At 34.8% G+C, this 12,276-nt stretch overlaps 2 protein-coding genes across 3 annotated transcripts; both read left to right on the forward strand.

Annotated features, from left to right (window-relative positions):
• The first annotated feature begins 655 nt into the window (after positions 1-655).
• LOC121255814 (homeobox-leucine zipper protein ATHB-13-like) lies at positions 656-2,721 on the forward strand. 2 transcript variants are annotated; one of them, XM_041156344.1, is made up of 4 exons: positions 656-766; positions 913-1,130; positions 1,240-1,598; positions 2,167-2,721. In XM_041156344.1, the coding sequence occupies exons 2-4, from the start codon at positions 1,016-1,018 to the stop codon at positions 2,515-2,517; spliced, it is 825 nt and encodes a 274-aa protein (XP_041012278.1). In that variant the 5' UTR covers positions 656-766; positions 913-1,015; the 3' UTR covers positions 2,518-2,721. The 2 variants fall into 2 exon arrangements, with proteins under 2 accessions (XP_041012278.1, XP_041012277.1); XM_041156343.1 differs by having other exon boundaries at positions 658-766; positions 1,222-1,598.
• Positions 2,722-7,226: 4,505 nt separating this feature from the next.
• Positions 7,227-10,600, forward strand: LOC121255781. The gene is made up of 3 exons (XM_041156286.1): positions 7,227-7,991; positions 9,909-9,943; positions 10,339-10,600. Exon 1 carries the CDS (start codon positions 7,321-7,323, stop codon positions 7,921-7,923), a length of 603 nt encoding a protein of 200 aa, XP_041012220.1. The 5' UTR covers positions 7,227-7,320; the 3' UTR covers positions 7,924-7,991; positions 9,909-9,943; positions 10,339-10,600.
• Positions 10,601-12,276: the final 1,676 nt, after the last annotated feature.

Raw genomic sequence — 12,276 nt, forward strand, 5'->3', positions numbered from 1 at the left:
TGCCTCCTCTCTCTCTCTCTCTCTCTCTCACAAATACAGTCCTTTGGACCTAAAGATACAGCCAACTCATTTATCTTATTTCTTAAGCAAGCAAATTAAAATTAGACAGCACGTACAAAAATATAATAGCACCATGTTTCTCTCTCTCTGTAAGAAACCACTATTTCACTCAATAAAACACATGACGCCACTCCATATTCTGAGTTTTGAAAAGCTCATGTTTATGCGCTTAAACAACCTTCAGGAGCATTTCTTTTAAAGTCCACCAGCTCCACATTAAAGAATCATAACATTTCTTTTCTTTTCTTTAAAAGTGCCTGCTTCCCATTTTGGAATCTATATTTTTATTATACAGACAACTGTCTTTGTTAAAAATAACACCACTATTTGTCTCCTAATTAAGAATGAAAAAATAATATAAAATAAAATATTACCTTATTAAGAAAATCCAGTGACATGGATTAGCCCGTTTCTCTTTCATTTTTAAACACGTTACCATCCTCTATTCATTTTATATAAAAAAAACGTCATCGTCAATTCAGATTAGTTTACAAAACTTTATTAAAGGCTAGTAAGACCAATAGATAATAGAGTTTTTTTATTTAAAAAAGAAAACTCACGTATAAAAAGAGAAATTACTCTTCAAATGATGAGAGGTAGAACTACAGACTCATGCATCTCTCTTCCTGATCCTCTACTTCTCTCTCTCTCTCTCTCAATTTATATATACAGAAATAAAAAAAACTCTCCTAGAAAATCTGATAAGGCATAAGATCGAGCCAATCATCATATCAATTGTGTATCTCTTCCTATGGAAGAAATTTGTACTTTGTTTTGATTTTAGCTAAGGATTTTATGTGATGTATTGTGTCTCTCTTTTCCCCCTTCTTTCACTAAACTTTGTCCACTCAGTGCATCAGCCTCGACCTTCTTCCTGTATTTCAACATGATAGCCAGATTATCGCCGAAGCTTTTAAGAGTGGTGGCGCAAGCCTAGATATTGCCTGGTAATGGGATGGCCTTCTTCCCAGCAAATTTCATGTTACAAGCCCCTCATGAAGATCATGACATACAGCATCCCACTTCTCTCAATCCAATCCTATCCTCATGCACACCTCAAGAATTTCATGGTACGCTCTCTCTCTCTCTCTCTCTCTCCCCCCCTCCCTCTCTCTGAAACGTAAATCTTGGCATGGGCTTCAAATGCTTTTTTTGACACAGGGGTTGCATCGTTTCTAGGAAAGAGATCCCTGTCATTTTCAGGTGTTGAGTTGGGCGAAGAAGGTAATGGGGAGGATGATTTGTCTGACGACGGGTCACAGGTAGGGGAGAAGAAGAGGAGGCTTAACATGGAGCAGGTGAAGACCCTTGAGAAGAACTTTGAGTTGGGGAACAAGCTTGAGCCAGAAAGAAAAATGCAGTTGGCTAGGGCTCTAGGACTGCAGCCAAGACAGATAGCTATATGGTTCCAAAATAGAAGGGCAAGGTGGAAGACTAAGCAGTTAGAGAAAGATTATGATCTTCTTAAGAGACAGTTTGAAGCAGTCAAAGCAGACAATGATGTTCTCCAAGCTCAGAACCAAAAACTTCAAGCAGAGGTTAGTTCCAAGTAATAGGTAAAAATTATGTTTTTCTTTTTGTTGGGGGATTTGATATCCGGGCTTTGGTTTCTCTTTCTTTTCATTTTCTTATTTCTGATTATTTTTTCATGCTGGGGTTCTTTAGCTTGTTGATTCTGTTTAAAATTTATACATAGGAACCCTTCAAGCTTTGCATGCGAGTGGCAATTCTGGTTATGTACAGATATGGAAATCGTGATCAATTTCCTGATCCAAAGATTTCTGCTTTTTGACTTCTTTTCTTGCATCATGATTTTCAGAGCCTATTTCCGTGAGAAACTCCCGGACTCTGGAACCAATAATGGCTTTTTAAAAAGCTACTTTTCCTTTCGTGTTTGATGTATTGTTTGATCATTGTTTGGGGCTAAAGGATAATCATATCTGGAAAGAGAGATCTCTCAGACGTACATCCGGTCTAGCTCACATACGATTTGTAATACATATACTAATCATACTTCTAAATTTACAACAGGGAGTTTTCATTTATTCAGTTTACATATATGTTTGCATGCTTCATCTGACTGGTCAATTTCTATAATCACTGCAGATATTGGCAGTAAAAAATAGAGAACCAACAGAATCAATCAACCTCAATAAAGAAACTGAAGGTTCCAGCAGTAATAGAAGCGAGAACAGCTCCGAGATTAAGTTGGAAATATCGAGGACACCAGCCATTGACAGCCCTTTATCCACTCAAGCAATTACCAGCAGACCTCTCTTTCCATCCTCTGTAAGGCCTCCAGGTGTGGCTCAGCTCTTCCAAAACTCGTCAAGACCCGACCTCCAATGCCAGAAGATGGATCAAATAGTCAAAGAAGAAAGTCTAAGCAACATGTTCTGCGGCATGGATGATCAATCCGCGTTCTGGCCGTGGTTGGAGCAGCATCATTTCAACTGAGATGAAACCAAAAATATTGTCGTATAGTGATCATTTTCTTTCGCAATGAAACAAGAGGGCAGATTAATTACCTTGTTCTTAATTTGTGCTTTTAATTAAACCATCATGTTTTGTTACCTAGATTGGTGTATAAAGCAAAATATAGCAAGTTGAATTTTGTGGTGTTGATCATCTTTTATGGAGGAATAAACGAGGTTTTGTGTATTCTAGTTGTATAGTTTAAAGTTAATTTCTTTTTTCCCGGACTTTGAGAAAAGTTGAGAGAATGCCAAAAGTGAATTATATTTGCCAGCAATCGAGTGGTCGCAGTTCATGGTCCGTGCTGATTCCTTCCTTGCGTTTTCCATTTCATTTATTTTCTTGCGTTGGAATCACGTCCTTGTACTGCCAAAGGAAAATGCAGGCGACTGTCAAGTGTTTTGAAGCAAGTCCCTGTACTCATTTTCGCTGATATCATCATCATTCAGTACCGTCGGTGAACAAAATCTACTCGAAGTTAATAAAGTATACGGAAATTGTGTGAGAGAGAGAGAGAGAGAATCAAGCACGCATTCCAAGAGGGAAAGAAGACAAGCAGATGAAGAGCAGAAGAAAACAACGAGTGTTGGGAAATGGTCTTCATTCTCGTGAAGGGGACGTCTGGTAATTTTCTTGTGGTGACAAAGGATGGAATGGGAATCAAATCATAATCAAAACAGCCTATATTTTGCAGGGCACTTAGTAGAGTCTCCACCACTTGCCGTTCCATCCTTTTCGCTTGATCTTTGATAGGAGAATTCATGTGAAGCTACTGTCGCCCCCTCCCTTACTTCTTAGGGTTTTTTTTTTTTTTTTTTTTTTTTTTAGGAGAGCCTCAACAAAATACCTTTCATGCAATTAATAATAATAAAAAAATCGAACCCATATTCATAAACTAAATCGAGAAAATGAAAAGACAAATGATATTATGGTTTTTTAGCAACAAAAGATATATATATATATATATATATATATATATATATATATATATATAATTGTACACACCACTTTAAAGTATCTAGTAGAATTATTTATGCTCACATTCTCTAGACTGAAGAGAAGGGAAGAAAGAATATAATGCGTGTTTATTTGCAACAAAAGGTTATCTGGTCTTAAAGATGGGTAAAAGAATAAATTAGGCGATGCATGGACTCAACATGCATGGATTTCAACTTGCTATTTAGATCGACGGGAGGATGTGTGGCGATGGTAGGTGGGGGGATGGCGACAAATGTGAAGGCTATTTTCTTCCATTCAAAAGGATATATAATGCTTTAAAAAATAAGTAAAAGATCCAAAGAACATAACAGGTATCGATCGATAGACCACAATGCAAGAAAAATAAAAGAAAACTTTGGTGGCACTGCAAAGGAGCAACGTGTGAACTCATGTGCCAATTTAGTGCCAACGAAGGTTTGCCTTAGTGGAGTTCTGGAAGTACAATAGGAGACTCCATTGACTCTAAATTCATCCCTATAAATTAATTTAACGAATTAAAAGCATCATTTCAGCTTTTATAAGTTGGACAAGCTGATGATCATGTGACAATTTAATAAGAATCTTACTAATGTAGTTTTTTACATCATTTTTTTTTTTAAATTTCTGTCTCCATCTAAGCTTTCCAAGGTGCATGGTTTAAGCTTGATTTTAATGATCTTTTAGGTTACTTCTTAATTCTCCTTCAACCCTTTACATTCATCCAGATGACACCCTTTCTTTTGTTCGTATCTATGGCAATAAATATGATGTAGCTCCTACGCAACCAAACTCATCATGGCCAGCCCCCTAGGTCATGCCCTGCCCTTAATAAATCAAGTCAAGTTGACTCATAGGCAATATTTCGAAGCATGGCAATCTCTTTCTTTCCATTGAAAGCATATGAAGTTATGGACGTCTCCTCCCACGTAGACACTGAAATATAACTTTGATGTAGTCATTAGAAACAACTTCCTCATGTCATATATATGTATATATATGTAGTCTATTACAACTCCAAATTAAGGTGAGTTTCTGCTTCTTCATGCTAGATTGAAAAGCACTCCTAAATGAAACACACTGAAATATAACTTTGACGTAGTCATTAGAAACAACTTCCTCATATAAATATATATATATATATATATATATATATATATATAGTCTATTACAACTCCAAATTAAGGTGAGTTTCTGCTTCTTCATGCTAGATTGAAAAGCACTCCTAAATGAGCCATGCAAGCACAGGCGAGACACGAGCGACACCCCCTCACAGCCTCGATCCCTCTAAATCTCGTTCTCTCGAAGTAAGCAACTAGCATCAAAGGAGACTTGCTTGACATTATTAATTGCTGCCATACAGAACATGCAAATTATAACAATTGATGGGAAGATTGTCTACTGCATCGAGAATATTCAATACATGCAGGACCACTAGTCTCCAATCCATCCCCTTATGGACAAACTATTAAAGTTCACCGTAGTGCCAATTTTGTGACACAAAATCTCACCAAATTGATTACTTTTGGGTTCATCATTGGTCGCATATATATATTCCTGGCTCATGTATCCCCCTGAATGTGACTAACTACTCTAGCCAAGTCTAATTTGAACCCTATGATATATCATGAGTTGCATTCTTACTTATTATCTCCTCCGGCCAGCTCTATCCTTAGCATTAACAGTGGCAGATATCCATGCCGTCCACCTCGAGCAGTACTCGAACTCTCTAATTACTCACAAATTAACTAGATAAATATATAGAGCTGTTCTAGCCTTTTTTTATAAGGTTATTACAATAGCCGTTTCATGAATTAATTTTAAAACACAATATATGTCTATTATTAGTCATCATTTGTACATTTTTCTCTGAAGCGATTAGTTAAAGGTAAAAAATTATTTGTACAGAAATTTAGAAGAAGGTATAACCAGAGAGGCATGATTAATATTACCTCTTACATGATTCGTATTAACAGATTTTACACTACTGGCATCGATTATCATATCTAGATGCCTATTAATTCCATATTTATCTAGAAATCAAAGTTGATGCCAGAGAAAATTGAGGAAGATCATCATGCATGTACGTAAACTATGCCAATTGTGTATGTTTTTTTTTTTTTTTTTTTTTTTTCATTTTATTATATTCATGGGATCATGTGATGTTGGTTTAAGTAATACTTAGCAACATGATAATTTTGGATGCCATTAATATATAATTGCCAATAAAAAATTGTGGTGGAAAATTAAATATTCCTAACGACAAAGATTAACGTGTCAAGTGGCCACGAGAATTCATGCGTCACCCTGAACTAGGAACTATCCCCAATATTTCAGGCCACACCATTTCTTGCTTTACAATTTTTAAACGTGGCACCTTTAGAGAACTCAGCCCCAACTAGAACAAGGCTACTCTAACTCAAGTATTAATGAGCCGTTTACGAACAAAGAGTTAAATAATTCGATTATTAAATGATACAATTTTGTATAAAAATTCATTCGACTCGATTAATATTCATGAACAAACTCATATATAGCTTGACTCAAGTACTCATTAGTTCGATTTCTTATATATATTTATACATGTATACACAACTATATATACATTATCTTATATATGTATATAGTCCACTGCATATACTATATTTATCATATAGAAGTTATGATGAATACATATCATGTTATGTATGTATGCTATATGTGTATACAATATAATTAGCTATAACTTACCAAATTACATACAAGAATTTATGCTTACATATATATAAACATAGTAGTGTAATATTATTTATGCTTACCTATAGTTATTAATAGTATCTTAAATGAGTAATATGCATTATTAATAATTAATAAGCTCATGCAAAGAAAATTGCAGTTAAAAAAAAAAAAAAAAACCAACATCTCAAGTCCAGTCGAGCTGAACTTGAGCTCAATCTCATTTTTCATTTAAACGAGCCAAGCTTGGATAACTAAGCTCGCTCGAGCCCCAACATTCTCTTCATCCTTAATTTTATTTTCCTTTTTGTAAAAAAAAAAAAATATTTGAAAGCTTATTTATTGCCACTTGGATATGAAAACCATTAATATTTTAACTTTTCTTTTAATAACTATAATTTCTATGAAGTATAAATCGACACGTAGAAATTGTAAATTAGTTTGATGCGTTCGGTATGGGCAGAGAAGATTTGCAAATAACTAATGAGAAATTATATTTCGTAGAGTGTGTAAATGTTACGAAATTTTTTTGAAAAAGTAAATTAACATAAGATTTATATAAAAAAATTAATTATTAAATAATATATATTTTTTTCAATACGATTATATAACACTTACACGCTGGACGACTACGGGCAACATTTCTGATAACTTATTGGAATTATACGGCTAGACGGGTAAATGGAGATTTCAATGATTGTCGAAATCTCCAAGTGGACCTGAAAATACAGGCCCAAAAAGAGTGGATCTTTTATTAACAGACAATTTAGGGCACAAACTGGATAAAAAATTACTATCAATACTGTTATACTAGAAGCTTCTTTTCAGCCCAAAAAGGTTTGTCTCTGGAATAATGGGTCTGAAGTGACTACCCTTTTTGGACTCTGAGGAGATTTTCCAACCACAGCACGCAGGCCTCCGGTGAGCTTTGAGCACGCCACGTGGTAAAACTCTTGCCCACCAAATACATTAGATTAGCTTTCTCAGTGGACCCCACATTCTCTCTGCAGCCAATCGAAACACAAGAAACTTTACAGATAGAAAACTCTTCCAATAATCCATCACCCAAACACCTCCTTCTAACGGATAACCCCAATGGCCTCCACCCAAATTCTCTCACCCACCTCCTCCTCCACCGCCATCACCACCGCCATCTCTCTGACACCTCATTACCTCCACTCCTTCTCCAAATTACCCTTCCCTGGCTTCGCTTCCAAAAACTACAGACCAATAACCAAGCTCCACGTCTCCTCCCCTACCAACCAGCCCAGCGTAACCGCCGCCGCCACCACCTCCAAAAAGCCCACCGAGGAAACCATCTTCTTCGACGGAGGAGCCCACTACGGTGACCTTTTAGCCAACCTTCTTCTGGGTTTCACTCTGCTATGGCTACCTTTGACTCTTGCAGCGGTTTCAAGGGCCTTTTTTTTGAGGTACAGGTTCACCAACCTGCGGGTGACGGTTATTTCGGGTTTGACGGGTCAGGATCGGAGTGATTTCTCGTACACTGTGATAAAGGATGTTCAGGTGGTGCCACGCTTCATCGGTGAGTGGGGTGACATTGTCATTACTCTAAAGGATGGTACCAAGGTGGACCTCAGGAGCGTGCCTAAGTTCAGAGAAATTGCCAAGTATTGCCTCGCCATGGCCGAGAAGCCTGTGGATTTGAAGGAAAGAGGGAAGCCTAAAGGGTTTTAGAGAGTTTTGATTCGGTTTAGTGGACATGGCCGGTTCATTAGTCGGGGGAGTTATCTCTGGCCTTTGAGGTATGTACATTTTGTGGCTCATATAGCAATCTGCCTGTTATTAAGATAATTGGTGGTAAATTTCTTTTGTTTTTTAATGATTACATGGCTTTTCAGTTTGTTTACTTTGGCCTTTTTGTGTCATTTATCAAATGAGTATTGATTTGCACCAATTTTTAGTTGTGGAAATTAGTTTCTGGCTAATGATTTCGGATTTGATTTAGTCCTAATCCAATTGCATTAAAAGTTGATGCATGCATGTGCTTCTATTTCCGGTGATGAATGAAATCATGGTCTTCATTTTGCATCATTCGCTTGACAACATTAGTTTTGAATAAGAATCATCGAACCAAGATATGCTTCGGTTACCAATGGTACAACGAAGTGGCTGCAAAATTAGGACCAAAGAATAGGTGGGATTCATGAGTAATGAATCAAACTAAAAGTCATCTGCCATACAGTAATTGACTAAGGGCTTGTTTAGGGTTGCGTTAGGAGTCTTAAAACGTGTTTAAATAGTCTTAAAAGCTCTTTAATTGAAAAATTAGATTGTTTGGATGTTATATATTAAAGTACCTTTTAATCTCAAATAAGTTAAAAAGTATGTTTGAGGAAAAATATGTATTTTTAGATAATCCGGAATGTAGTTTAAATTTTAAAAAGACAGTCAATGGACCTAAATATCCATACAACTTTTAGATAATTATAACTTTCAAACTAAAGAAATTATCATAATCTTTAAAAAATCAAATGATCTTCATTTCTACTTCAAAAAACACTTTTAATTTGTTTCTAAATAAATGTAACATGTTTGAAAGTGCTTTAAACATATAGTTGCCAAACAGTAAATACATTTTTAATAGTAGAACTTATGACTTAAGTTAAAGTTATAAGCCCTAAAGTTATAAGCTATTTTTACCAATGCATTAAGGTAGATAACTAGTATCCTCCATTTTGTTGAAGTAGACAGGGCTGCCTAAGAACATCGGAGTAGTTGATATTATTTCAAACTTCTTGCGGAGTAAGCAAACGGGGTAAACAAGGGTAGAAGTAGTGCTTGTGTTAAGTTGATAGATTTGTAATCTTAACCAATCATTTTGGAATAAAGGTGCATACCAATAGTGACAAAACCAACCATTAGGGCTAGAATTAATCTCTAAATAGTCCCTGGGTTTGATTGTCACAGATCTATCTTAATTGACAGATTACATTGCAAGGTTTAGGATGTTATTATTCACAATAGAAACAGATCATTATCTATTATGCAATCATCACTTGTTTCAAAAGTTTAAGCGGATGAGAAGAGTTTGATTTGATCGTTTATGTTTTCAAACTCGAACTCAAGACCTCTATTTTGATATTATGTAAAATCACCACTTGTTTCAAAATGTTAAAACGAGAGAAATAGATTGATTTAATCATTTTTATTTTATTTTAACACCTATTAATTTTTTGAGAGGGTTTGGAATTATTATTTGACTGACAAGGAAAAATGCATTGAAGAAATGGTGTGTCTTTATAGATCCTACTCGTGAATCCCAACTAATTTTATAGATGGTATAATTTCTTGAAGTTAAACCAAAAACCTAAGATACTGAGGATAAGGGTTTAGAGGATAAAAAGAAATAGTTGAGACAAAAAGAAAATTAAAACAGATTACTTTACAAACTGACGTGTGGTACATGGTACATAAGTGTTTACTTATGGTCTTGCCATATATAAATTTGGCTGGATGTTTTTATTTAGTTTTCTTGCTTTGTGGTAGAATGTATTGAAGGGAGGGAGATTTCGAAGGCTTTCAATATATATTTTATCTCTAATCCAGCTAACCATTTATTGGGAAAAAGAACATCTCATGGATTTTTTATATTTAAAATGCCTATTTTGTTGCAGTAGAACCAATTTTTAGTTACAAGTAAACTATAAACATGTCACCAGACAACAGATAGAAGAACTCCAAATGACAAGATTGTTAAATATTTTAACATGATTATTAATAACTGGATCTTTGATTTTCTATGATCTACAATAATAAACAACAACAATAAAAAGACGTACCTATCTCTATCTGTTTGATGAAGAAATCAATCTAACTATGAGAGAAGGATCATCCTTGCAACTTAGCCTCACTAGTGTCTCCCGATGGCTAGAGGCACTCTAATATTGTAGGTGAGAATTCTTTAACCCCTCAGTATTATTTATAAACTTCTGGTCATTAAGAAATCTTAAGACTTTGTGTTTGACTATGATTAGAGATATATAGTTAATCTTATTTTTTAGAAATTTTTCTTATCCCATTATAATTCATATATTAACTGATAAGTTTTGAACTATTCAAATTTCTATCAAGATGAGTGAGGGAGACATCGACAGTCTGTGAAATTGCGTGGATGTGATGCGAGCGCATTGTGCGGACGTGGCTCTCCCATCAACGTACATTAGATCCATCTGGAGCTCCATCATGCTAGACAGATGGATATTATTGCATAGGCGATGACTTCTTGTTTTTCTCTTCTTTTTTTTTTTTAAAGGAAAAAAGAAAAAAAATGAGTTGTGAATTTTTTCTATAACAATGATGGATTATAATATATTTACCCACCAACTTCTAATTTCTAAATAGCATTTTTTTTTTTCACTTTTGCTTGTTCAATAATTTGATATTCGGAGGATTTTACATCGATTATAAATACCATAGTATTTGAGTTTGGACAACGCAAAAGGCCCCATAAAACCTAATGGGCTGGAAAAATATAGTATAGAATTTCAGGTGCAGACACGACATAGCTTACATTGTGCCTTTACGAGGCTTCTTATACAAACGACAATATATAAGCTATGTAAATTGTTATATATATATATATATATATATATATATATATATATATATATATATATACTTCTTAGGTTATGTAGGGGCAGAGAAAAGTTCATCGTTAGTCATGAACAACCGTGCAGGAATATATATATATATATATATATATATATATATATATATATATATCTCTCCAAGAAAAGGGGGTTGTTTAAACTATGAGAAATGCTACTATTGTAAATGGATTTTTACGACTTTACAAGTCCATTGGGCCTTTGCCAGATATTCAGCCCCAGGATCTAAGCTTACCCATGAAGCACAACGCGTGCAAGGAAAAGTAAACAGGTAGCTGAAGGGACGGATAGGCTTAGCATCGTTCGGCCATACTCCGATTATGGAGACTTGTACAAGGTAGAATGGGAAAGACGGAGAACTCTTGATCCTCTGACATGGGAATATCAATGGACCATCGAAGATAAAGCAAATCAGGGAATTACGCCGCATTAATAGTACCACTACCCGAATTATATGCTACATTAATGATGTTGTTGTAAAGTCACGTCACATTAAATGACTCTGACAAAAAGAATAGTATGAATGGCACAGACTACAATAATATTTTACGTCACGTACCTTCACTTAACTAATATGTAATTTATCATTTTTATCATTTTATTTAAATGCACATATATTCATTACGATATAAGTGCAAAAATGACAACTCATACGTTAATTAGATGAATGTTTGCAGTGTAAAATTTATATGCCAAATTTCTCTTAAAATTTATTACGCCAATTGAAATGACCAAAAATAACAAATTGACAAAATCTCACTATTAATTCACATGCAACAGTGACAATTAAAGCGTTTTCCCATTGGCATTTTGGGTTGAAAGAGATCCAATTCTGCACGCTAAAGATCAACATTTCAAAGTTCACGAGTGTGAATTCCAGCTATCCAAACTTGCTGCTCATTTATAAAAGCTACCGACCCATCTCGTAGCAATTTCTTCATTAAAGTTTTTTTTTTTTTTTTTTTTCAATTCAGAAAACAAAAGGATTCCACAATATTTTTATTAATTTTATTGTCTTTATTTTTTCCCTCTCAAATGAAGGTCCTTGTCCATCGCTTTCAGTAGTTTAATTTTGAATCAAGGTGTCCACGCATGTCTTTATTGAAAGCACTTCTATTTTGTAGGGTCAATGACTAATCTTCACTGACTACACTAATAAATTATCAATCTTTGTAAGAGATTATTCAGAGAAACCCCACTCTACTGTATCTGTTTGTGATTCATCCTTGTCATTTTGGGCTCCAACAATGGCTGGCCTACTCTGAGATTCTGATCATTTTGTTGCTTTCTGATTATTTCTGATCCAGGATTAATGGTCTTTTTCTATATTATCTTTGTCCTTTATATATATATATATATATATATATATATTTATAAAGAGACACAGAAACTGATCCATGAACATTCGGGGAAAAACAGA

The sequence above is a fragment of the Juglans microcarpa x Juglans regia genome, chromosome 3D (genome assembly GCF_004785595.1).
Source record: "Juglans microcarpa x Juglans regia isolate MS1-56 chromosome 3D, Jm3101_v1.0, whole genome shotgun sequence".
Taxonomy (NCBI): Eukaryota; Viridiplantae; Streptophyta; class Magnoliopsida; order Fagales; family Juglandaceae; genus Juglans; species Juglans microcarpa x Juglans regia.

Excerpts from the sequence above, each read along its gene's own strand:
- LOC121255781 (XM_041156286.1), top strand. The coding sequence starts at position 7,321 with ATGGCCTCCACCCAAATTCTCTCACCCACCTCCTCCTCCACCGCCATC.
- LOC121255814 (XM_041156343.1), top strand. The coding sequence starts at position 1,016 with ATGGCCTTCTTCCCAGCAAATTTCATGTTACAAGCCCCTCATGAAGAT. Across the intron at positions 1,131-1,221 it reads CACACCTCAAGAATTTCATG|GGGTTGCATCGTTTCTAGGA; the intron begins GTACGCTCTCTC and ends TTTTTGACACAG. Across the intron at positions 1,599-2,166 it reads ACCAAAAACTTCAAGCAGAG|ATATTGGCAGTAAAAAATAG; the intron begins GTTAGTTCCAAG and ends TAATCACTGCAG.